General features: G+C 45.5%; 1 protein-coding gene across 3 annotated transcripts in view; it reads right to left on the bottom strand.

The window, feature by feature from the left end:
- The window catches only part of SMOC1 (SPARC related modular calcium binding 1), a 148,129-nt gene extending 121,557 nt beyond the window's left edge, over window positions 1-26,572 (bottom strand). For 2 of the 3 annotated variants that reach the window (XM_059373486.1, XM_059373488.1), the window contains exon 1: window positions 26,206-26,572. In XM_059373486.1, coding sequence (XP_059229469.1) covers window positions 26,206-26,304 — 99 coding nt within the window. In that variant the 5' untranslated portion in view covers window positions 26,305-26,572. The remainder of the gene's footprint in view (window positions 1-26,205) is intronic. The other variant, XM_059373487.1, reaches the window with a different exon arrangement.
- Between the last annotated feature and the right edge of the window lie 862 nt (window positions 26,573-27,434).

Below are 27,434 nucleotides of genomic sequence, written 5' to 3'. Positions count from 1 at the left end.
GAACAAAGGTACCTGCCTGATGTCTTAAACAGCAAACATCTATTCCTCACAGTTTTGGAGGCTGGCAAGTCCAAGATCAAGGTGCTGGAAGATTTGGTGTCTGGTGAGAACCTGCTTCCTGGCTCATAGACAACCATCTTCTCACCATGTCCTCACAAGGTAAATGAAGTAAAAGAACTCCCTGGGTTCCCTATAATAAAGGCACTGATCCCCTCCCTGAGGACTCCACCTTCACGACCTAATCGTCTCCCAAAGGAACCCCTCTCCTAATACCATCACATTGGGAATTAGCATCTCAACATATATGAATTTAGTGGGGGCACACAAACATTCAGGTCATAACATCCTAAAACTTAGCAACCTAAAGCAATAATTTTGTCATACTCACAGATTCTGTGGGTCAGAATTCAGAAAGGGCTTTTCTTTAGCGATGGCTTTTCTTTGCTTCATGAAGGGCTCAAAGGCTATGGGTGAATTTACAGCCAGGGGCAGGAAAAATTGGGTAGTGTCCTCACTCACACATCCGGCATTGACCCTGGTGGTCAGTGGGGATCTCAGGCAGGGCAGTCAGCCAAAATGCCTACGCATAGCTTCTTGCCATGGCCTGAGTTCTTAAAAACATGGAAACCTCAGGTTTTCAGGGTGCCAAAGGTGATGTCCTAAGGGAACAAGTGGAGGTTGCATCTTCTTTTATTACTGAAGCTTGGAAGTCACCCAACATCACCTCTCCTGGAGTCATCAGCCTGCCCAGATCACGGAAAAGAGACATAGACCCTCCCTTCTCTGGGAGGAATGGCACAGTCACACAGGCAAGAGGGCATGTGGGTTAGAGAATACTGTTGCAGTCATCTTTGGAAAACGCAGTCTGCCAACATTCTCTTCCAAGCCCAGCTTACTGGTAGCATTCTCCAGAATCTGAGCACACATGTTCCCTGAACAACTTTATTCACACCAGTGGCTTTAACACTTCTACATGTTGGTGGTTCCTCTGTCTGCTGCTGATCTAGATGCTATCCTGATAGCTTCACCTAGACCTCCCCAGATGCCTCAAATTCAAGTCCAAAACAGTCTTCCCTTGCCCCTCACCAAGTCTGCTTCTTTTCCTGTGTTCCCCCATGGGATTTGTGGCACCACCTAATTTCTGAAATCTAAGTGAGATAAGACCCGATTTCTCCTTGTCTTTCACCCTCAACAATCCCGCATCCAACTGGCCACCAACTCCTTGCAACACTGCCTCATTGAGGGTTTAGTCCTTTGTCTCTCCCATGGTCACAACGACCACCTTAACTCAGATCCTCATCAGCTCTAGATGGACTCCCGTCATCAGTTCATAACTGATCCTGCAGCCTCCTGCATCCCTGCAACCACTTCATTGCCTGGACTTCGATGGCACTCTCTTGCTTAAAGTCCCCCAGCAATGCCCTACTCTCTATAGGACCAAGTCTAACTCCCTAGCAATATAGAGGTATCATGACCCTCATGATTGGCTGCCACCTGCCCAGCCTTCCTCCTTACATTCCCTTACAATTAGCCCACATCGTGGCATACTGAACTTCCTGCAGTCTCTGGAACATACCACTCTCTCATACCTCCGTACCTTTGCCTGGAAATTCCTCTCCAGTCCCTGTCTTGGAAACTCCTACTCAGGGTTAAATACCTAGATCAAGTGGGGTTTCTTTGATCCTGCTCCCAAAAGAATCGTAGCCAGTCTTTCCTTTATTTGGCCATAGCACCGCTGTCTCCCCATCATCATATTTTTATCACATGCAACATTATCGCACGATGCTAAAATTTGTTGATACCATCATCCCCTCTACATGAGTCATATTTGAAAGGAAATAAACAGACACACTATTAGAAAAAGTTCTCTTTATCATAGGCGACCCATTACAATCTTGATTCCAAACAAAATAATACATGATTCCTTCTAGTGTTAACAGTGAAATAAAGGGAGTGGGAAAAAAATATGTTCTGTGATACTCTGCCTTCAACAAGACAAACAATGTTGAAAGTCACCACTAAATGTAGACTGCCAACACCCCCTGCCAGGGACTGCCCATGCCTTCCCTCACAAAACGGGCCCCATAACCCCATGAAACAGGTATTACTACCTCCCATTGTACCTGTAAAGAAACAAAATTTCAAACAGATTGAGTGATATGCAAAAGGCCCTCCACTAGCAGGTGTCAGAGCAAGGCTTGGAGCCCACATACATCCAATTCTAGGGCTGGTGTTATTTGATTGCCTCTAGTACATTCCTTAGTCTCAAATAACGTGCTTCACATCTCCTAAGCATTTTAAGGACAGACCAGGAACCCCAGAGGCGATGTGTAAGAGCCTATAAAAAGGAACTGCAACTTCAAGAAGTCATCTTGGAGAGAACGGTCTCCAGTGAGGTGAAGGAATGTCAAGTGTCAAATCACATAAGCGACCAGTAAAGCCCAGCTATTGAATGGTCTCCCAACAGGTACATGTGCTGGACAAACCCACCTTTCAGGCACAGTGGCACTATCATTCAAATAAGTTACACAAACATGAGCAAGAAACGGATTCCACCACGTGAGTCCACACGCGCACACTGACAAGTGGAGACGTAGGTGGAGGCAGCTGGTCTCCTTGCCCCAGTGGCACAGGTGGAAAGTTCTGCACGGGCGCACTTTCGATAATGTTTCGCATATCATATATCAGGTAGAAGCATTGCAAAGCAGTCTGTGCGGCAAATGACAAAAAGTAAAATCAGACTGACTTAAGCCAAAAGAGGAGTGTTATCAGCCACTGACTGATGCATAACAAGCCCCTCCAAAATTTAGTGGCTTAAAATACCAATTTCTGATGCTGTGGCTGCACGGAGCATTTCCTCTGCTGGCTTCACCTGGGCTCACCCACTCAGCTACCATCAAAGGGAAGATCAATTTGGCTGGAAGGTCCAAAATGATCTCAAGGACAGTTGGAGAAGCGACTGGTGCTTCAGTTCTCCTACACGTGGCCTCTTGTCCTCCAGCAGATTAACTTTCTTACATGGTGGCTGTGGGGCAGTGGCCCAAGGGGGTGAAGGCCTAAGCCTCAAGGCTCCTTGAGGTCCCATGTCCAGAACTCACACAGGGTTGCTCCGACCACATTCCATGAGGTAAAGCAAGTCACAGACCAGCCCAAATTCAAGAGGTGAGGAAAGAGACACCATCTCTTAATGAAAAGAGTCACAAAGAAACTGTAGCCATATTTAATCTACCACAGGATGTTTCTGGCATGTATAATGGAAGCTACAAGGGAGCTTCAGGCATAACTGTGTCCAGATGCTCACAATATATTATCAGAAACCAGTGTCTTTCCTTCTCAGCTTTGTTTTTGTTCTATGTTGTCTTTATGGTCAGGTGAGCTTTTCATTCACAGTGACCAAGGGACATCCAACCACCATTGGCCTATGTCCTCACAGTGTCCCAACCCCAGAGTTTCTCTCCCCCAGTGGTTAGTTGTACCTTGGAGTCCCACAGTGGGATTCGTTGGTCCTGCTCAGGTCACAGGAGCACTCCTGACCTGGGAGAGAGCACACACTGACTGGCCAAGCCCAGAAGGTAGGATAGTCCACCAGAGTTATGGGGAAGGAAAGGGAGGTATTTTAAGCCACTAAATTTTGGAGTGGCTTGTTATGCTTCTACTTTCTTTGTCCCCAAAAGAAAGTAGAGATTTTATTACCAGAAAAGAGAGAATAGATACGAGGCAGACCAAACCAACAGATGTTTACTATAATAGACTTCTCAGGATGGTGGCAGGGCAAAGAGCCACCACGGAACGCACTGAACTCCCCTCTCCCAATGCATCACACAACTTTGCCAGCTGACAAGTCCCAGCTTCCCAGTGGGGTGTTATGTGCACCACTGAATAGCTTGTTGTGCATTTGAAAAACAAAGACATAGGACAAAGCCTTTTGCAACAAGCACTTGCACAATTCTTCCATCTGGCAAAAGCTGTCCCTTCTCGGACGTCTGTCACATTGCTTCTGAAGACACGCCTCTGTAACAGGAATCAGAATGCTTTGTCTTTTAACTTAGTGGTTTCTCTAGATCAGATGCAAACAATTTCCTTCTTGCCTCCTACAGCCCTATCAAAGGCCAACTCATCGCTGAATAAATGCACTAGAGAATGAACCACAATGCCCGTCCCTAACTAGAGCTGTGCTCAGGTCCAAACCTCCCCCGCAGTACAGGAGGCAAAGATGGTCAATGGAACAATCCAAGTGGGAATCCAACTTTTTGGAAGCTCTTGGACTCCAATGTACTAATTTACATTGGAGCACTTATTTTCATCTTACTGGACATCTCCTGAGTATGGGACAAGGGGCTGGAAAAAGAAATCTTCAACTTTTAAAAAAATCTATTTATTTATTTATTTATTTATTTATATTTTGAGAAAGAGAAAGAGTCTGCACATGTGAGCTAGTCAGGGGAGGAGCAAAGGGAAAGAATCTTCAGACGGGCTCCCTCCTGAGTGCAGAGCCCAACACAGAGCTCAATCCCGTAACTCATAAGATTATGACCTGAGCCAAAACCAAGAGTCAGATGCTCAACCAATTGAGCCACCCAGGCACCCTAAGAAATTTTCATCTTAAATTTCATCTCATCGCATAGCAGTTTCCTGTAGCCCTAAAGACTTGGTCTTCCACAGAACTGGACATCACCCTTTTAGAACTGCAGCTACCCAGTGCATGAATGGCTCCAACTCAAAACCAAGATGCTCTTCTACCCTCAAACATGAACATAACATCTGGGAAAGCAGAAGCCAGAGGCTATAAGGGGCTCCCTTCCTTCCAAGGGAGCTAGTCTTAATGTATGTACATATGTATTAGTGAAAGCAAAATGAATTTGCATTCATTTATGTTAAGTCAAAAGTTGCATAAGCCCTGGGTCCAAGCCTTGCCTGGAAGATTGTATTCCTTTCTACAATTTTAGCCTAAAGAAGTGTCATTCTACAGAATGCATGAGAATCACCTGCACTACTTTTTGAGAAATGCACGTTGCTGGACCCTTTGGCATCTCAGGTGAGCTACACACAATGCTTTAGGAAACACACTTTGAAAAACACATAGCTATAGGATGTAACAAAAAACTTTTTTAAAGATTTCATTTATTTGTTTGAAAGAGAGAGAGAGAGAGCGATCAGGAGCAGAGTGGATGGGTAGAGAGAGAAGCAGACTCCATGCCAAGCAGGAAGGCCAATATAGGACTCGATCCCAGGACCCGATCATGATCTGAGCTGAAGACAGACTCTTAACCGACTGAGCCACCCAGGTGTCCCTGTAACAGATTCTTAACTGCTGGGTCTTACTCCTCAGAGAAGAGGCCAAGAATTTGTTAATGACACCCAGTTATAGGCTGATATGACTAAAGTTTCCATGAGCTGAACCAGGTTATTGTGATATTTGGTTATTAGCCCAGTCATATGGTGAGCACAGGAACATGCAAACACTCTTCACTGTGATGCATTAACTCACTCACCACAGCACTGGGGAGCACCTGATTATTGGTTTTTTCATCATTAACGTGAGGGGAGAGCTTTTGGGTGTTGGGGATAGGCAAGAACAATGTATCAGGGTCCTACAGGGAATATCAAAGAAAAGTCTCCTCATGCTTCCAGCAGGGGGAGGGAGAAACAACCAGGGCACTCAGTTCTTTTTAACAAGGCCTACCATCAAAAGAAACCATTTAATTAGAGCCTAACTTATTGGGGTTTTATCCAAGCTAGTCAATCTGACTTGGAAGAGAAATTCCTGAGTCTGGCCCGCCCTAACCATCCTATCCCATTTAAGGGAAGGAAGCACTGAGACATACTTAGAAAGCTCACAGTCCAAAAGACTGAGACCTAATCACAGGACAATAGGATGCTTCCTCACTCCCCACACCTCCCCACAACATCACTGAAGTCCTTTTCATCACAATTCTATGTAATACATCACGTCTGATTTCAACAAAAAATTACAAAGCTTACTAAAAATCAAAAAACATAATTTGATGAGACAGAGCTACCAACAGAACCAGATTTAGATAAAGGAGAGATGTCTGATTCAGCAGATCAGTAATTTTAAAGCACTATGTTTAACATGCTAAGACCACTAATGGAAAAAGTAGACAACATGCAAGAACAGATGGGTAATGTGAGCAGAGAGGCAGAAATTCTTAGAATCCAAAAGAAATGTTAGAGGTCAAAAACACTGCAACAGAAATGAAGAATGTTTTTATTATTATTATCATCATCATCATCATCATTATTATTAAACTATAATTGACATACAATTGGTTTATATTGGTTTAGGTATACTACAAAGCATGCCTTTAATGGGCTCATTAGTAGACGGGACACAGCTGAGGAAACAATCTCTAAACATGAGGATGTAGGTACACCTGGGTCGCTCAGTTGGTTAAGTGACAGCCTTTGGCTCAGGTCATGATCCTGGAGTCCCGGGATCCAGTCCCAATTCGGGCTCCCTGCTCAGCAGGAAATCTGCTTCTCCTTCTCCCTCTGACCCTCTCGTGCTCTCTCTCTCTCTCTAAGTAAATAATGTCTTAAAAAAAATAAACATGAGGATATGTTGACAGAAACTTCCAAACTGAAAAGCAAAGAGAAAAAAGATAGGGTGGGCGAGGGATAACAGAACAGAATATCCAAGGTCTGTGGGACAAGTACAAATGGTGTAATATACATGTTGCAGGATTTCAAGAACAAAAAGGAAAGGAAGAAAAGAAATGTCTCAAGTGATAATAACTGAGAATTCTCTCCAAAATTAATGTCGGATATTAAACCACAGATCTGGGAAATTCAAAGAACAGCAAGCAGAATAAATGCCCCAAAACTATACATGGGCATGTCATACTCGAACTGCAGAAAATCAAAGACAAAGAAAAAATCTTGAAAGAAGCGGGGCGGGTAGGGGGGGACCCTCACCTGTAAAAAGGCAAAAGTGGGAACTGCATTGGGGTTCTCATCAGTAACCACACAAGCAAGAAGACAGCAGGCTGGGATATTCCAGGTGTTGTTGAGAGGGGGAAAAACCCACCAACCAAGAATTACGTATCCTGATAAATTATCTTTCAAAAGCAAAGGAGAAATAAAGACTTTCTCAGATGAATTAAAAATTAAGGGAATTTGTTGCCAGTAGGCATGCCTTATAAGAAAAAAAAAAAGTTCTTCACGGAGAAGAAAAATGATACAGGTCAGAAACGCAGACCTACCTAAAAAAAGCAAGAGTGCTGATGAAGGAAGACTTTTTTTCTTATTCTTAATTGATCTAACATGTAAGTTTGTTCAAAGCAATAATAACAACAATGCATTCAATGATTATAACTTATTTTTAAGTGAGATGAATTACTTCGATGGAACAAAACCAGGATGGAAGGACTAGGAATTAAGACTGTTTTGTTATTATAAGGTACTTACCCTATGCATGAAGCAGTAGAGTAGTATTTCAAAGTGGACTTAGGTGCTGGGGAAACTGGATCACTTTCTTACACCATACACAAAAATAAACTCAAAATGGATTAAAGGGGCACCTGGGTTGGTCAGTCATTAAGCATCTGCCTTTGGCTCAGGTCATGATCCCAAGGTCCTGGGATCAAGCCCCACATCAGGCTCCCTACTTGGTGGGAAGCATGCTACTCCCTCTCTCATTCCCCCTGCTTGTGTTCTCTCTCTCACTGTCTCTCTCTGTTAAAAAAAAAAAAAAAAAAAATCCAAAATCTATTAAAGACCTCGATATAGGACCTAAAACCATAAAACTCCTAGAAGAAAACATAGGCAGTAATGCCTTTGACATGGGCTATAGAAACATTTTTCTAGATATGTCTCCTGAGGCAAGGGAAACAAAAGTTGAAAATAAACTACTGGAATGACATCAAAATAAAAAGCTTTTGCACAGCACAAGAAACCATCAACAAAACAGAAAGGCAACCTATGGAATGAAAGCTATTTGCAAAGGACATATCCAATAAGGGGTTAATATCCAAAATATGTAAAGACCTTAAACAGCTCAATATTTTAAAAAATAATAATAATCCAGTTAAAAATGGGCAGAGGGCCTGAATAGACATTCTGCCAAAGAAGACCTACAAATGTTCAACCAACACATGAAAAGATGGTCAACGTCACTCATCACCAGGGAAATGCAAATCAAAACCGCAATGAGGTATCACCGTACACTGTACACTAGAATCAAACAGATAAGAAATAACAAGTGTCATCGAGGATGTGGCGAAAAGGGAACCCTCACACACTGTTGGCTGGAATGCAAATTGTTGAAGCCACTGTGAAAAACAGTATTGAGTTTACAGCAACATTATTTACAAGAGCCAATATATGGAAGCAACCCAAGTGTCCATCAGTTGATAAAGGGATAAAGAAGTGGTATGTATGTATGTGTGTGTATACACACACACACACATATGTGTGTATATATATATGTACACATATACACATATATACATATATACACATATACATATATATATATGATGCAATATTACTCAGCCAAAAGAGAGAATGAGAATCTGCCATTTGCAACAACATGGATGGAGCTACAGAGTACTATGCTAAGTGAAACTAGTCAGACAGAGAAAGACAAATACCATGTGATTTCACTCATATGCAGCATTTAAGAAACAAAACAAATGAACAAAGAATAAAAGAGTCAATCCAAGAAAATGGATTCTTATATACAGAGAACTGGTAGTTACCAACATGAACAGACATTTCTGTGAAGAAGACATCCAGATGGACAACAGACACATGAAAAATTGCTCCACGTCACTCAGCATCAGGGAAATACACATCAAAACCACAGTAAGATACCACCTCACACTAGTTAGAATGTTAAAATTAACTGGTCAGTAAACAACAGATACTGGCGAGGATGTGGAGGAAGGGGAACCCTCCTGCACTGTTGGTGGGAATGCAAGTTGGTGCAGCCACTCTGGAAAACAGCACGGAGTTTCCTCAAAAAGTTGAAAATAGAGCTACCCTATGACCCAGCAATTGCACTCCTAGGTATTTACCCTAAAGATACAAATGTAGTGATCCAAAGGGGCACGTGAATGCAAATGTTTATAGCAACAATGTCCACAATAGACAAACTATGGAAAGAAGCCAGATGTCCATCAACAGATGAATGGATGAAGAAGATGTGGTGTATACACACACACACACACACACACAATGGAATACTGAAATTCTGCAATTTGCAACAATGTGGATGGAACTAGAGGGTATTATGCTGAGCGAAATAAGTCAATCAGAGAAAGACAATTATCATATGATATACCTGATATGAGGAATTTGAGAGGCAACATGGAAGGAAAAAATGAAACAAGATGATATCGGGAAGGAGACAAACCATAAGAGACTCTTTTTTTTTTTTTAATTTATTTATTTGACAGAGAGAGATCACAAGTAAGCAGAGAGGCAGGCAGAGAGAGAGGAAGGGAAACAGGCTCCCCGCTGAGCAGAGAGCCCGATGCGGGACTCGATCCCAGGACCCTGAGATCATGACCTGAGCCGAAGGCAGCAGCTTAACCCACTGAGCCACCCAGGTGCCCCCATAAGAGACTCTTAATCTCACAAAACAAACTGAGGGTTGCTGGGGGGAGGAGGCTAGGGAGAGGGTGGTTCGGTTATGGACATTGGGGAGGGTATGTGCTATGGTGAGTGCTGTGAAGTATGTAAACATAGCAAGTCACAGACCTGTACCCCTGGGACTAATAATACATTTTATATTAATAAAAATTTTAAAAATTAATTTAAAAAACTGATAGTTAACAGAGCAGGGAGGCAGGTAGGGGGTATGGATAAGATGGATTAAGAGGGACAAACTTCCAGTTACAAAATAAATAAGTCACAGAAATGGAAAAGTACAACATAGAGAATATAATCAATACTTTTGTAATAAGGTTGTTTGGTGATGGATGGGGACTACAGTTACCATGGTGAGCACTAAGTAATGTAAAGAATTGTTGAACCATTATGTTGTACATCTGAAACTAATATAATACCGCATGTTAATTATACTGGAATTTTAAAAATCAATAAGTAAAGAGGCTTTCTTAAAAAAAGAAAGTGAAGTTGAATTCATTGTAAATGTATATTGCAAATTCTAAGACAATTACTAAAAAAAAGTTTTTAAAAAGAAGTATGATTGAGGGGCGCCTGGGTGGCTCAGTGGGTTAGGCCGCTGCCTTCGGCTCAGGTCATGATCTCAGGGTCCTGGGATCAAGTCCCGCATCGGGCTCTCTGCTCAGCAGGGAGCCTGCTTCCTTCTCTCTCTCTCTGCCTCTCAGTGTACTTGTGATTTCTCTCTGTCAAATAAATAAATAAAATCTTTAAAAAAAAAAAAAGAAGTATGATTGATACGCTAAGAAAGGAGTGAAATTGAGTTCCATAGAATGCTCAGTTACAAGCATGAAGATGGGGAAAAAGTGGAAGACAAGCATAGGAACCAAGAATATGAACAAGGAATAGAAAACTACACAAATATGACTGAAATGGATCCAACTACACCAGTAATCACTTTAAACGTCAATGGTCCAAATTTACCAATGTAAACTACCTGGAAGGAAGAAGATGTGGATACGGTTGCCTAAGTCACCCTATCTAGAACTATCCCTCAGGAAGCCATGCTAAGAGCCAGGAGTTTTCCTTTCTGAAATGTGGTTCTAAAAGCAGCCTAGAAGATTGGGTTTGGGCCCACCCACAGGACCTGCTGGGATGGGCTTTCCAAACAAGGCCAAGGGAAGGCTGATTGGAGGGGGAGGAGCACCAGAGATTCAGGCACTGCTCCTCCCGCCTCCTGGGGGCAGTGGCCTGGTGACCTGATCTGGGAACATACTGGGCAGTCACCTGACCCCTGAGCCCAGAAGTTAGGAGGAGGCATATCAGCATGGAGTCACGTGGCCCTCTGGTTGCCTCCTAAAAGCAAGACTGCTTCCCACCGTCTTAGAGGAAAAAGCGAAGGTGAGAAGGCTCACTCAAGCTTCCTTCAGATGCTAAACTCAGGAAGACAAACTCTCATCCTGGGAAAGAGAAAGTGAAGGAAGATTTCAGGAAGCAGAGTGTTGCCTGGAGAAGACATGGTCAAACAGCAAATGGAGGAAGATCACACTGAAGAACATCTTTCCTCCATTTAAGAGAGTCGTCCTGACCTGGATCTGGTTGGGAAAGGGGAGGAATGTGATTGAGCACACACACAGGAACCAGCTTCATTTTAAGTAATAGGAACAACACATTAAAAATCTTCCACATACTGATGGGCTTTATAGCCTTAATTCCAAGGAGGAAAACTAAGGGAAACAAAAGAACTTCGGGTTCTTCTAGGAATCTCTCAGGTTTTCCTGTTATATCCGTTATTTGTATGAGTAGTTAACATTTACTGAGCATCCTGATGTTATTTCATTTAAGCTCTGCAGTGACCCAATGAGGTAAATAAAATCTTCCATTTGCAGATGATGGGGGGAAACTCAGAGTCCATCTGCCCAGGAGCACGTGGTGAGGAAGCACTAGAACTAGAACTCAACCCAGGTCTCGTTGGTCCCAAAGCACTACGCCACACTGCGTTCCGGAGGGGCAAGAAAGCAAACAGTTTGTCAGATGGCTCTGGCTCTGACCTCTCTCACCTCCTAGCAATGATACAGGGGAGATGGATTTCATTCTCAAGGTAGCTGTGGCTTTCAGGAAAGAAAAGCTAGAAACCGAGATCAGCAGTGGGTGCTATCTTTTTCTAGGCCTCTCCGTGGATGGGGAGAAGGTACATGAGAGGGTACGTGACCCTCAAAGCCAAAGAGAAGTCAAGACAGACAGAAACGAAGCATCCACTTCTCTATTCGGCCTCTGCCTTCAGAATGCCTGGTCCAGCGCAGGCCTGGACCTGCCCTCGGGTTTTCTGAAGTCACTTCCAGGGAGGCAGGGAGAATGTGTCCATCCAAGTGTCCTGGACACTTTCAAACCCTCTTCAACAAATACAAAGGGTTTCTGCTTCAACCCTCCAATTGGGTATTGATTTTTAAAAAGGCCTTCCAGGAAAAGATTGCGCCAACCATAAAACATGCACCCTGTGCTCCAGACCATTCGTCATCTGACTCTGTGAACATCTGCGCTCACTGCCTTGCTATGAACAAGCATTAAGCGTCTGACAAGATCAGCCTTTACTACTTCCAACTGTATCACTGGCTACTTGTTGTGTCTGCTCTGTTGCACGTTCCCACCTGAAAGCTTTCAGCATTTGCAGAAACCAGGAATTCACCTCTTTTAGGGATTGAGAAACCAGAACCCTATGAAACAGAAGGTAAAAGAATACCAGTAGTCAGGTGTCGTGGAGGGTCAGGATTCCACAAGGCCTGACTTTGGGGCCACATGGAAACTGGTGAATTGGCCAAAAGCAACTCAGAAATATGATCCTCTACTAGAATTCAAGCTAGTTCCTCCCCTTGGCAGGACTTTTACCCCTTTCCCAAAGTTCTCCAGGGCACCTTTAAATGTGAAAGTCACAGACAGAGCAAGGAGGCAGGGCTCTGGATCCTGACTGGGTGGAGTGAAGACAGATCTGACCTCATGCATACAAGGAAGACGTCCCTGAGATTGCTTCCCACTGTGGGATAATGCCTCATGCTTATCTCATTTGGGGGACCTTCTGGAATCATCCTCATTTGGCTTATTTATTCTGCCTGGAAAGGGTACAAATTTTTCCCATGTTCCTTTTTTCCCATCAGCTCTTAATCTCAGAACATCTGTGCCGATAGTAACCTTGGAGGTCATCTGTTCTCCCTTTAGTACAGGAGGGAACTGATCACACAGTAACAGGAGAGCTCCCTCTTCACCAGACTGTGACCATCAGTGTCCAGCACACTTCTTACCACACAGCCTACCCCACCACTCTACTGATTTAAAACAACAACAAAAAAAAACAAAAACAAAAACAAACAAACAAAAAAAAAAAACGATGCTCCAAATCCCAAAACAGACACTGCAAATCCCAAAACACAGAGGAGGAGACCCTCTCCCTTTCTCTCCCCCACCATGTGTGGCCATGCAGTCAGCAGAGAGAGGAGGAACCACCTGACCCACAGCTCCAGAAATGGGTACCCTGTCTCCAACCCTGCCACAGTGACCATCCTAAGGCATCCAGACCTAAGTCACTCACAGCATGGCACTCTCCTGGCCAAGAGGGATTGGCCCAAAGAATGGGCATTTGATCCAGTTTAGATCAATGAGCTAAATGCCAAAGTTTTCTGACATCATCTAGGAATGAAGGTTGTCGCTTCTCTGAAAAGACAACTTCAAGTCACCTCTCTTCTGTATTCTAGAAAGTAAGATGTTGGTATGAGAAGTATGGAATCATTGCAACAACCCTACCACCATGAAAAGCTAGGCTTGAAATTAAACACACAACACAAAAGGCAGAAAGGGAGAAACATAAAGACCACACAAACAGAGGCAGAGGGAAACTGTTGATGGCATTAATAAGATGCTGAGTCCAACCAATCCTGAAACCCACCTTGTATCTTCATTGGCTAAGCCAGTTCAAAACGTGGTCTCTGCTCTCATGATATAAATTGATGTGTACATACCAAAGATCACACTCAAAGCCGATCTACAATTACACTTTAGAGGCCTTTTGGTTAGCACTTGAGAGTAAAACCAGCTCACGTTCTTACTGCTTCCCCCAGAAATCAAGGAGATCCTCCTTCCTCAGCCACCCACCAAGAACTTGGAGCATGTCTCCCTCTCAGAGCTCTGCAGTCACACACAGCCTCCCCCTCAGGAAGCCATTGCTGAAAAGAGAACATTGGCAACTAAGCCCTCTGGAGGAAACACCAGAGACGAGAAAGATGGCAATGCCACACAAAGCGTAGAAGCTCTTTTCAGTTTAACCTGTTACTTGTTTAAAAATCACTGACAGGGGCGCCTGCGTGGCTCAGCCTGTTAAGTGTCTGCCCTCGGCTCAGGTCACAATCTTGAGGTTCAGGGACTGAGCCCCATGATGCACTCCCAGCTCAGCGGGCAGTCTGCCTCTCCCTCCACCCCTCCCCTCACTCGTGCTCTTTCTTGAGTGTGCACTCTCTCTCAAATAAATTATTTTTAAAAAATCATTGACAACTCCTAGAAAACGAATGGATCCCCAAATGATGCTGATAGCACAGATGTTACATGCCTCCTGGTGGAAGAACAGACCGAATCCCACGAAATATACTTGCCAAGAAAATATTGTATCTAGGGGCACGGGAGTGGCTCAGTCCGTTAAGCATGTGCCTTTGGTTCAGGTCATGATCTCAAGGTCCTAGAATCGAGCTCCGTGCTGGGCTCCCTGCTCAGCAGGGACCCTGCTTCTCCCTCTCTCTCTAACTGCCACTCCCCCTCCTTGTGCTCTCTCTGTCAAATAAATAAATGGAAATATATATATATATATATATATATATATATATATATATATATATACATGAAATCTGTATCTGATCAAGTCTCTAGATCCACCTCTCATTTTACAAGAAATATGAAGGGCAGAGGAATGTGGTACACAACGTTACAGGAATGTAGTCAATAACACCTAGTGCAGAAAACCCTAGAACCACCTGTTTATTCAAAAATAAATCACTAAGTAAAAAGGAGGTGGAGGGGAAATTCATAGACTCAAAGAGATTTAAGATACAGATTAACCAATATGTGGACCTTATTTGGGTCTTGTTTCAAACTCACATAAAACCACATCTAAGAGATAATCAGGGAGATCTGAATGTTGATTGCATTATATTATAGAGGTATCCCCTGTTGTCTGAAAGTACAGCCGTCCTATGAGACATCTCATCAGCAGAAAAGGCACAAAGTGAAGAAGCAATTACCATGAATTTATATGGAAGCATTTTTTTAGCACTCCCAGGTGCAAAATATAACCTCGTGGGCTTTTCTGATACCTTAGGACACAGCTTGCTAATGGGTGCACAAAATAAATCAAGAGAAAGCGAGATGCTCACAGACACAGCTCAAAGGTCTGGTGGCTTGAGGCTGAGATGCTGCTGAGTGTGGTTCCTAGGGAAGGAGCTGCACCCCCAGCCCCATAAGGGCTCACTTCAGAGTGAACACTGAATGTGATTTTTGCTTTTTGCCCTCCTTTTGTAAAGGCAAAACTCCTCCTGGGATGTCTGTCGGGTAGCAAACACTAGTTCTACTGTAGATCTTTCGTAAAAGCCAACTGGCTGAATGCCAACTTTCAAAATACCTGTATTAAGCACTTACCAGTATTCCTTGGTTGTGATATGGTATTGTGGTTAGGTTTCTTTTAATGTCTTTATCTTTTAGAGATATATTTGAAAATATTTACAGATGATAAAATATAATGTCTGGACTTGCAAAATAATCTGAACAGGGGCCTGGGGGATGGGTGGAAGGAGTGAGATTGGCCAGGAGTTGTCCATTATTGAAGCTGTGCAAGGGTTCCATGGAAATCTGTTACACCACTCTCTCTTTTTGTGTGTGTATTTGGAAGTTTTCATAATAAGGAAGTTTTTTTCGATTAATGGAAGAGAGCCAAAGATGAAGGAGAGTCTACATTCTTTGCCAAAGTCCTAGTATCTCTTCCAGGATAGCCTGCTTACCCAAAGTGACACTTTTTATATAAATCTCCCCAAGTAATTACCTTTAATGGAATATTTTTCAGTTGACACATCTTCTTTCCAAATATTATCAGGAATTTCTTAAATACAGGGCAAGTACTCATTCAATGGGGTTACATTAAGAAGTTCAGTTCACAGAAAATACTATACAAATTCCCATCAAACATGAAATGGATGGCCGGTGTGATATATGTCACCCAGCTTGTGCAACTTTAGAAATGTATTCACCTTAATTTCTACCATCTTAGCAGGGGGAGACCTTTCTCACCCTGTTACTGAAGAGAGAAACCATAATAACGTATTAACTACATACAGATGTAAAATTTACTAGACTGAGGCCATTGTCTTTTTATAATGAAAGGCACCTGCCAGACATGACAGAAAAAACAGATTAATATCCTTAGTATTAAAACAAACAAACAAACAAACAAAAAAGTCCTCCAAGTCAGCCAGTGAGCCAGGGAGAAAAAACTAGCACACTTACTTTAAAAATTGACAAAAAACCTGGATAGATGATTCCTAAAAGAAAAAGAGCTAACATAGGATGGCCAGATACAATACAAGACACCCAGTTAAATTTGAATTTCAGATGATTAACAAATAATTTTAGATAAATGACAAACAAGTTTTTATTTAGGCCATATTTACACTAAGACCATGTTATTTATCTGAATTCAAATTTCTGTAATTTACATTCTTCTACATTATGTTATTCACTTACATCCTTCAAATGTATGCGATTTACAATTTAGGCGATCTTATAGTAGTATTTTTATTTGCCAGTTCTGACAACCCTAAATTAATGATCAATAAATCAAGCTCATTCCTAATCATGCAACAAGAGCAAATACAGGGAGAAAAGCAGAGGCCCAGGAGAGCAGAGAGGAGCCCCAGCACTGCCAGGCAGATGTGGGAGACGGTACCATACCTGCACCTGGCCCTGAGCTGGGGGGAGGCATGGCCTCAGGGCCTCAGGAGGGCAGGAGAGACGTGGCCAGCAATGCAAGGAAGCGGGGAGGCCATATGTTTGGCTAAATGTCCCTGAACGTGTCCTTCTGGGGAAAGGAAAAGTGTGATCAACAGTACAGACCCCTCAAAGAAGCATCACTTTTATTGCTTGCTCTTAAAACTCTGTTGTGATATATTCAAGTCCATTTTTTTTAAGATTCTATTTACTTAACACAGAGAAAGATCACAAGTAGGCAGAGAGGCAGGCAGAGAGAGAGAGGAGGAAGCAGGCTCCCCGCCAAGCAGAGAGTCTGATGCAGGGCTTGATCCCGGGACCCTGAGATCATGACTTGAGCTGAAGGCAGAGGCTTAACCCACTGAGCCACCCAGGCACCCCTACCCAAATCCATTTTTATCTTTTCCGGAAAACTGTATGATCTATTATGTAGTGCATACAAAATACAATTTTAAAATGCTCCTGCTTTAAAAACATAAAACATTACCAATTCAAGGCAAACCTTCTGTGTCCCCTCCAGCTTGTCACTGGCCTTCCTGCCCTCTCACCTAATTAACCACTAACCTGAGGTTCAGAGTTATCATTACCCTTCATTTTCTCATGCACTCTTTACGTATGCAGGCATTCCTAAACAATCATCGCTCTTGCATGCTTTCAACCTTTATATAAATGGCATAATGTATGTGTTTTTGTACATTTTGCCTTCTTTCACTCAACTTTCTGACAATGAAATTCCTCCATAATAATGGGTATAGCTTTAGATTAGCCATTTTTGGTGCTGTGTAGTATTCCACTTTTGTATATGCCATAATTCATATTTCTAGTCACCTGCTGATGGGCACATAGGTGGTTTACAGTTTTGCTACCAAAAAATGCTGCTATGAGCATCCTTAAACATGTGTCTTGGCACATATTTAAGCACATTTCTCTAGGGCATATAGCAGAGTGAAAGTAAAAGTCAATCCTACAAAGTGATCGTGCTAATTTATATTTCCACCAGCAGCAATAAGTACATTTTTACATTTATATCCTGCTAAGGTTAATTGGAAACTCTCCTTTAAGGCAAACTGAGTTTGGGGAGCCTGTGTGCCTCAGTCAGTTGACCGAGTGCCTTCCGCTCAGGTCATGATCCCAGGGTTCTGGGATCGGGCACCACATCGGGCTCCCTGCTGCATGGGAAGCCTGCTTCTCCCTCTCGCCCTGCCTGTTGCTTTCCCTGCTTGTGCTCTCTCTCTCTCCATTAAATAAATAAATAAAATCTTTTTTAAAAGTTCAAAGCAAACTAAGTTCAAAGCACGCTGGAAATGAGTAGGAGGCCTGGTGCTAACAGTGACTAAACCTGAAACCCAGCCTAACATGAGACAGGCAACTGTCAGAGGTAGACAGAATCCAAGGGTATTCAGGCTGGATTCAGACAGGTTTGGAACTTTTTTTTTAAATCACGTGTGTGTGTGTGTGTGTGTGTGTGTGTGTATGTGTGTGTTTTAAGATTTTATTTATTTATTTGACAGACAGAGATCCAAGCAGGCAGAAAGGCAGGCAGAGAGGGTGGGGGCTCCCCGCTGAGCAGAGTCCAATATGGGGCTTGATCCCAGGACCCTGAGATCATGACCTGAGCCGAAGGCAGAGGCTTAACCCACTGAGCCACCCAAGAGCCCCTAAATCACGTGTATTTTAATCTTTATTATTGTCCTCTAAGATTTAAAAATGCTCATCATAAAATTAGTTGAATATTTACTAAAACACATCCCATAGAGGTGGAACACCCATGCTGATTACCATTAATGACATGACTTATAACCCACCCCATTTTTCTGTACATAAACCAGATTTTTTTGCTTTGAGAAAATAGGATCATATATTCTTATTTGCAGTTAACTTTTTTTTTTAACTGTTCAATATATCTTTATAAGGGAGGAAACAATCTATGTTTCAAAAATTCTATTGTTCAGTGAACATTTACTAAGCACCTGTTCTTGGCCAGGATAAGTCTATAAAGAAAATTAAATATTTCCACCATTAGGAGACTCCCACTCTGAAAGGAAAGAAACTAATAGATGTGGGTCATTATAATGGCCCCTGTTTATCAAGCACCCTCTATGAGCCAGGCACTATATTCGACCCTTAGTGAATATGGTAAGCAGAACAATGGCCCTTCAAAGATGCCCATGTCCTAATCCTAATAATGCTATGTTACATGGCAAGGAGGAATCAAGATTGCTAACCATAGGATTGCTAACCATGGATCAGCTAACCATAAGATAAGGAGAACATCTGAGCTCATCAATCACAAGAGTCCTTAGGGAGAAGGTGGGCAGCAGGAGAGCTGGAACCAGAGAGATGGCAGCATGAAAAAGACTTAACCAGCTTCTGCTGGATTTGAAGGTGGAAGGGGACTACCAACCAAGGAAGGTAGGCAGTTTCTAGAAGCAGGAAAAGGCAATAAAATGGATTCTCCCCTACTGAGCCCTGCTGATGTTTTAACCCATGGACACCGTGTCAGACTTCCAATCTCCAGAAATGAGTGTTCTTTAAGCCAATGGTTGTGGTACTTAAGTCAATGGCTATGGCAGGAATGGGAAGCTAAGACATCCCAGGTGCATCCTCCCCACCACTCTGGACATAGAGGCTTATGACCTCTATTGGACAAATTAGGGAACTGAGGGTCCGTGAAGTTAAATTACTAGCCCAGGACCACAGAAGCCAAGCCAGAGTCAAACCTGGGTCTGTCTCTCTCCAGAGCCTGTGCTGAGGCTGCCCCAGCACCTTCCTACGTATGGTCGGCTGCGACACCGGGCAGATGAGACATGCACTGACGCCAGGGTGAGCAAAGCCCAGGGTGCAGAGAGAACTCTGCTTGGGGCAAGTCTGGGGAGACTGTGTGGAGCCATCCAAATGACAGGCAGAATTTTGAGAGACAGAGATGGGAAGGAAAAGACAGGTTAGGAAATGTGATGTGGTTTAGCATGGCTACAGTCTGGGGCACATGGTGGAGGCATCTGCCAGGGGGTAGGGCATACATATGTGTAGGGCACACATATGTACATATGTGCTCTGCACACATCCAGAGTTACTGAGGGGATAGAGAATTGGATCTCCAAGAACATTCCCAACAGCGCCATAAAGACCCCCAAAGCAACATGGGTCATTATAGCAATTATGTGTGTGATAGCCTGTGTGATAGCCCCTAGCTATATGTGACTATTTTAACATTAACACTTAAATTAAGTGAAATCAAATTAATTAAAAATTCAGTTCCTCGGTTGTGCTAAGCACATTTAAAACTTCAATAGTCATATGTGTCTACCATCAGACAGTGCCAATGTAGAATATTGCCATCCCCAAAAAAGGTCCAGCGGACAATGCTGTGGACAAAGTGAAGCCCTGTGTTCCACCTGGTCAGTGGCTCTGGGCACCCGAGGAGCAGGGAGCGGTCCGTGGGCTTTGGCAACTCTCTCCACCTCACCCTCATTCTTATGATCTACTTCCGTGTCCTTTTCCTGGCTTTGCCGGGTTCTCCAAGAACACATACACACTAAACACCCAACCAAAATACCTAAAACTCCCAGCAGTGTCCTAGAGATGCTTATCTGGTCCTAAAAATGAACTATGCTGGGAAGTAGGTCCAGTTTTCTTCCACCATCAATACTTTAAAATAAAAAAGGAAGGAGAAGAGCATTCAGTCCTTATCTGAACCAGATCGACGCTGCCCTGTGAAACGGATATTAAAGAGGAAAGGCAGAGCTGCTCACATCTGTAGAGTATCTGTCAGGTTTCAAAGCATCTGCCACATTGTCTCCTGGAACCTCGCTCAGTGTGGTCCTCCCAGCTGGGGGGTCGGGGCGGGGGGGCTGTCCTGGAATTCCAGCTCTCCTAAGTACCTTTTCCCCTCGCTCGGCAGAGGCTGCCCAACCCTGGCTCCCAAAAGAAGGAGGCTGAAATCAATGTCTGGGAAGTGCGCAGGGCTCCACACCTAACAAGCTTAGATTTCTGCCAAAGGTAAGATTATTTTGTGATCTAGCAATTGAGTTTAGAATGATGTCAGATGCAAAATGAAATCCAATTAATTGCTATAATGACCCATGTTGCTTTGGGGGTCTTTATGGCGCTGTTGGGAATGTTCTTGGAGATCCAATTCTCTATCCCCTCAGTAACTCTGGATGTGTGCAGAGCACATATGTACAATGCTAACCCTGTTTGGCAGGCCTCACAAACAGCTCCGATTGATTTCTCATCCGCAACTCAACCCTTGTCCTCTCCCAAACAGCTCTGCGGTGACAAACGGGGAAGGGGGGGGCCTCCTCACAGACATTCTCCCCCACCACCTCCACCACCAGCAATGCCAGGAACTTGGCTGCTTAAACAATAGATCTCTATGTGGTTGGGAGAGAAAGGGTGCCCTGTACCTGCTAAGGAAGGCCATGCTCCCTTCCCCCAGGCTCTGCCAGGGGGGTGAGGGAGGAGGCCAGGATGAAGAAAGGCATCACACCAGATGTACTCCGTTCTCCCTCCCCCAGCCCACCCCCAACAGGCTAGTAAGTCTTATGACCCAAGCATCAGCTAGTGAACTTTTCTACTCTGCAGGGCAGGGGACCCAGATGTGCAGGATAGGTCCCCCTGAGCAAGGGAGAGGGAAGACAGCCCACCGCCCACTCAGCCTTACAAATGAGCCCTTTGGCCAGCTGATGTAGATACTGATGCCAGGGCCTGGGCCTGCTCTGGGTCGAACCGGCCAAGAACTGAAACAAAAGCCAATAATCACTCCGCAGCGTGGTATTTTAGGTAGGACCACGTGCACATCTGGAAGAGGGGGAGCAGAAGGAGGCAAGACAGGAGTTCCTGCTCTGGGAACTTTTATTTATCTGAGCATGGGGTGCCAAGAATTGAACTAATCATAAACTTTGGTTCCTGATACTCAACATGGGTCTATCCAGGCCCCATTTTCATTTTTCATTTAATCAGCCACTAATCTTTATTAACGGACAACTACTTTCCAACCCATCCTTCCCTCCCCCAAAAGGTAAAGTATTGACATTAACTTACACTAACCATATGGTTTACCCCACCATGTGGTTCCAACCATCTGCTCCCCCATAACTTCGCCCTAAATCCTCTAACATTACTTTGCTTTTTTTCTCATAGAGCATTATTATAGTTATATGTATTCCTAGAAGATACTTTAATTTTAGCTCTTTTAGAGTTTGTAAGATGCCATGCTCTGTCTTCCAGTACATTTCTTTTACTTAATATCCTATTACGAAGATTTATCCATATTTTTGCATGTCAGTGTTGCTCATTTGTTTTGCCTTAGTATGATCCTCCACCGTGTGAAAACATCAACTAATCTGCCCTCCAACTAGCAGGTATTTGGGCTTTTTCCAGGCTTCCAGCATTACGAACATGGTTGCATGGGTCTCCTTCTGGACATGAGTTTCTCTTGGGCATATGTACTTAGGACTGTAATTGCTGGGCCATAAGAAATGTGAGTTTCAACTTTGGGAGAAAATGAAATAACATCCAAGTGTTTTCCATTTGATAGCATTTCCTACAGCTTCTAAGATGATCATTTCCTCTTCTTGGCCTTCTCAGTTTCGCTCCTCTAAATTTCACATGTCAGTTCCATGAAAATGTTTAAACCAAGTTCTTTGCCTATAACACCTGAAGAGCATTTCAGATAAATCTCCCGGGGTGGAAAAGAAGGGTCTTGTCAGGCCCACAGGTAATAGGAAGAGTTTCTACTCAGACTCAAGGACCCACCCCAGTCTAGACACTGATGCAGACTAGCCAAAAGAAAGAGAGCTGTCTAGAAGCTGTTTCACACCTGTTCCCCATCCCAGTTTGCTCATTCTGTCCCACCTCCCCCACACCTCCCATAACCACCACACATACTAATTTTTAAACAAAGAACAAAAGCCTGTACGTGGGGGGAACATTATTTATGAAATAACCAATTTCAGGTTCAAATGAGAGCAAGGGGTCTAGCTTGGACATCACTGCAGATTCTGACCCATTTCAGTAAACATTCAAAGAACGCTTTGCAGTGTAACCCAGCACACGGACAAATAAGCCCTCTATTCTGCCCTCAAGGTGGTGTGAGTTTGTTCATTTCCCAAGACAGGGTTGTACATGATGTGCCACCAGCGTTAGCGCAGAGAAGGTGGGAGATGCTAGCCTGATCTCGAGACGCTCATTGTGGAAAGATCAGCTGAAGTTAGAATGCAAGTGAGCCAAATACAGGAGCTGGTCAAAGGTAAGAGTGACCAATTCTTCCCCAAAGGAGAAAGAACACCCCCAAAGGGTGTTCTGCAGGAGAGCTCCTGGGGAGTGGTGCAGGACCTGGGTTTTGAAGGGCAAACCCAGCCAGCAAGAGGAGAGAGAACCAATAAAGAACAGACATAAAACAAAAAACCCAATTCCTTACTCAGACTTCTTGACCTTCCCATTTTCGCCTCTTTTCAAATTTCTTAAATCTATTTCCGGCCTCCAGTCGCAAAAAGCATTAAGAAAGTGGAACCCGTAGAATGCTGTTAAACATGCGTTGTCTGCCTTAATTTATTTTTTCCATAAACAACAACACAGTCCTTCCCCACCCAGCACCTGGCTCCGTGTTGAGCTCTGAGGATGCACCAGTAGAGAAGATGGGTCAGTTCCCGCCATTACCCGGCTCCTGGGCAGATAGCTTTAGACAAAGACAGGCAGTTGACTTGGCCTGACCGTCAGCCAGACTCCATCAGCCTGGGATAGCCCCTCCACCACCCCACCCTTCCCTGAAACATTTTTGGTAAATTGTACAGAATTAAAGAAATGGCTGCCTCCTCAGTAATTAAAAGGACCTTGACCAGCATCCCAGGTAGCCAAGTGGCTGCTCAGAGCTCGGAGACCAAAAAATCAGGTGCTTCCTACAAAATAGCCTCCAATCTGATACTTGATAGCTGTGGGTTTCCAGAGTCAAACAGATGTTAGGAATTTTATGAAGGCAGGAAGCAAATAAGGGAGCGAGGATTGGGGTCTAGGCCTCGGGGGAGCTCAATTAGTGGGCCAGATAAAGTTAAACCAAAAGGGCATGCTCTCGGTTTCCTAGAAAGCCAGCTGGAAAAGATGCCAATCCTTAAGCCTCTGTCACTCAAAAGATTAACAGAAGAGACCCAGGGTGCCCAAGGGAATACTGCAACAAACCAGATGTTTCTGCTTCTCTGACACTGACACTGGCCACTGGCCACCAGAGCCACACTCCTCAGGCCACCAAGAAGCCACAGAAGAGAGCTGGAATCTTTGGGGATTGCCTGAAACTCAAACTCACCCTTTAGCAATTCAGACACCAAAAAATATTATCAACCCTTTCTTACAGCCTCCCCTAATGCGTCCAGGTTCAGTATTGTCTCAAGGAGCCATCTCTTCCTGTGAGAGGGACAGCGCCACTAGTAGAATGAGCGTTCCCTGCCGCGGCTTGGTGGCAGGGAGAGCATACCACCTGTAAATCCATATAAACTGGGACGTGGGTCTCACAGCTACATGTGCACCATGAGTGTTTCAAGCAAGCCAGTTAGCTTCCCAGGGTCTCACTTGCAAAATGGCACTAACAAGACCCCCTTCCTTGTTGTTCTATGCATAAGTGGTCATGGAAACGGCCCAGCCCCCATGTCCCTGAATGGCAGCTCTTCTTGTAGCCTGTAAATGCACCCAAGTAAGCACATGCTCAAGACAGCAGCTTTCCCTTGGTACTTTCATTGTGTGTGTGTGTGTGTGTGTGTGTGTGAAAGAGAGAATGCAGCTGAGATCCACACAAGCCTATTTACAGCTCCTGTTTTATTTCATCAGATCTATCAAATGATTAAACTAAAGAAGCTAGAGGGAAACCTAACCAATGTCCCGATTTTCCCCTAAAGCCTCTAGCCTTCCCCTAAAGTTGCTTCCTCCAATTTCAGGAGGCAGAGAAGGAAAGCCATATGGCTTGAGATGCTAGACATGCCCAGCAGCAAATGAGCCCCCCACCATTTGTCTCCGGGCCTCTCGTGTGGGCGGGCATCCAGATTTCAGTCGGGGTGCTCTGGTCTGCGTCTCTGTCTTGACTGTTCCTAATTATTGGAGGGAACGCTGTGGCTCTCCTGACCTCGGAGTTTAAGAGCTGCGGAGTCCTAATATCAAACCAAGCAGCTTCATTTAAAAGGCATCCTCATCTGCATCCATAAAAGTCCCTCCCGGAGCCCACACTTGCCCCAGCTTCTAGAACGCCTGCTGTCGAGGATTTACGACACGCCCTGGATCTAATCTGCGGCACCTTAACTGCTTTTTGTGGCACATCTGGTCATAAAAGCAAGGGCCGGCACAACACGGGGACAAACACTTTTCTTTCCTAAGTGGCTGCAAATCTGATCTCCCAGTGATAGCTGGGCTCCCACGTCAGCAGCAGCCAGTATCTGGGCGGTCGGGAAGGCTGGCCAGCCTTTGCAAGGCTTTTCCTCCACACACGACAGCTATAAAGAGGACTCTCCTAGAGCAAGAGCTCCGAATAAAGAACCTGCGGTCTGAACAGGTGGTAATGGGGCTAGGCCCGCAGATACCCAGGAAAGCCCCCGGCGCTTAGGGAGCCGACCTTGTTTTCACAAAGATTCCAGCTGCTTCACACGGACTCTCAGGCTGCCAGTCGAGGCAAGCAGCTATCCGGAGAGACTGCCCTGACATAAGCTGATTCTTGGCCAGAGATCCTCTGGATTAAGTTCGGTCAAATGAACCACCAGGTGGTTTAATAGCACATTTTTTTTAAGGCAGTGGAATCCTTCATTTAGACCAATTGGGGTGGGAGGAGCAATAATTTAGACCAGCAACGAACACAATGCCTTCAGTTCCAGGAGATTTTACAACGCTCTGGACAGCCTGTCCTGTGCACAGAATTGGCACGTTCGCATATCGTTCAGAAACTCCAATCAGACCAAGGTTCAACAAGTAGTTCAACATCCCAGCCCCTAAGTCAGGGGGAAGAGACTCTTGAGCACTGCGCAGCGCCTCTCCGCAGCCCCCCACCTCCACCCCTGCTCCGGGGCTGTGCCCAGCAGGAGAGAGCATTAAAATTATCTGCCGTGGGTTTTACGAGCAGCAATCACTTTTTAAAACAACAACAACACAAGGTCCTTGTGTGGCTCTCAGGTAACCTAAAACTCTGGAGGCAGAGCTGCCCCCCACCCCCTCGCCGCTTGCCAAGAACGCCGTCGCTCCGGGACCCGGACCGGGCGCGGCGTGAGACCACAGGGCAGCCCACTCGAGCGGAGAGCGAGCCTTTTTCGGACGCTGGAGGCACCCGCTCGGAGCAAAATACTCTAGGAGAAGAGACAGGGAAAGAAACCCCAGTGACAGTTCGAGGGGGAAGGCGGGAGGCAGATCGGCACTGCAAGAAAGGAGGGAGGTAGGGGGGAAGAACGGGAGAAATTTTTATTCGCCCAGAAGCCTACGAGGACCGGGCGGTAGGTGCGGGGTGGGGGGGGACGAGGTCTGACACCTCCCTTCCCCCTTCACCCCCACCCCCACCCCCGCCCCCGCCCCGAGGGATGGGGGCTGGCGAGCTCAGGCTCCCTCCGCAGGTGGGCGCGCGGCCGGGGGCGCACTTACCCTGGGGCCCGTGGTGCGGTGGCCGCGAACTAGGGACAGCTGCACCAACACGAGCAGCAAGTGGGGCGTGAGCAGGCGGGCGCAGCGCGCGGGCAGCATGGTGCCAGCCGGGCTGCGGGCGGGGGGGCGCGGATTCCGCGGGGCTCACGGCTGCGCCTGCCTTCCTGCCTTCCTTCCCTCGGGGGCCCTCGCTGCGGCCGGGCGGCGGGGCGGCGGGGGCGGCGGCGCTGCGCTCAGAGCGCGCGGTCATGAACCGCCAGGGAGGGGAGCTGGAGCGCGAGCGTGTGCTCTGCGCGCGGCGCTCGCTCGCTCGGCTCGGCCGGGCCGCGGCTGCAGCAGGTTGGACGCCAGAGCCCAGGCCATGGGAATTCCCGTTATAAACCCCCGGGAGGGGCGGGGCGGAGCCGGGCGGCCCTGATTGACAGGCCGAGGGGCCCGTAGCAGCCGACCCTCTGGCAGGTGAAAGCCAATCGGAGAGCGGACAGAGGGGCGGCTCGCGGTCAACCCCACCGAGGAGAGACACCCGCTTGCTCAGCGGGAGTGGGCTCCCGGAGAGCCTGGGAGGAAGAAGAACTTTCTCGCGGTCCTTCTGTCTGAGGAAGCCTCGAAGAGCTCCAGCGGCCCTAACTCCTGGAACGCCCACCCGGCTAAAAAATCAGGCCTTCCTTAAGCGTGGGTAATTTTCGACAGAATTCCACGAGTTGTCCCAACAGTCCTGTAAAATAAGCAGGAAAAATATTTGTAGCCCCATTTTTCTGAAGAGGATACTAGGGCTCAACGGAGTTAAGAAATCTGTTTCCTCATCGCATCGACACCAAACACGACTGAGAAGGGGGACCCATGCCAGACAGGCTGTGAATGGCCGTGGGAGTGGGGAGTGCATGCGTTCACTTCTAGTAAAGAAGCTTCCAGGGAATAACAACCCAAGTCCTAAAGCATTTCCCACGGGGGAAGTGCTAGGAGATAAGGTGAAGCACGTCCTAGTTATCCACCTGCTGGGGAGGGACCCTGTGGCTATGGGGTAATGCCCACCTGGAACCCTGCAGGGGGTGGGGGTGGGAATCCAGGATTGGGACCCGGGCATCCTGGCTCCCTGCCTTGGACTGGAGGGCCAAGGGGCAGCCACTCTGTGGCCTAGGAGTTCTGGGAGAGGTCAGAGGGGACCTGTTCTACACCTGGGGGAGTGGAAGAAAAATATTGATGGGGAGGGATGGTCTGTGGGTGCAAAG

Source organism: Mustela nigripes, chromosome 13 (assembly GCF_022355385.1).
Source record: "Mustela nigripes isolate SB6536 chromosome 13, MUSNIG.SB6536, whole genome shotgun sequence".
Classification (NCBI taxonomy): Eukaryota; Metazoa; Chordata; class Mammalia; order Carnivora; family Mustelidae; genus Mustela; species Mustela nigripes.
The sequence above is the reverse complement of the archived record's forward strand: the minus strand, read 5'-3'. Positions and strand labels throughout refer to the sequence as shown.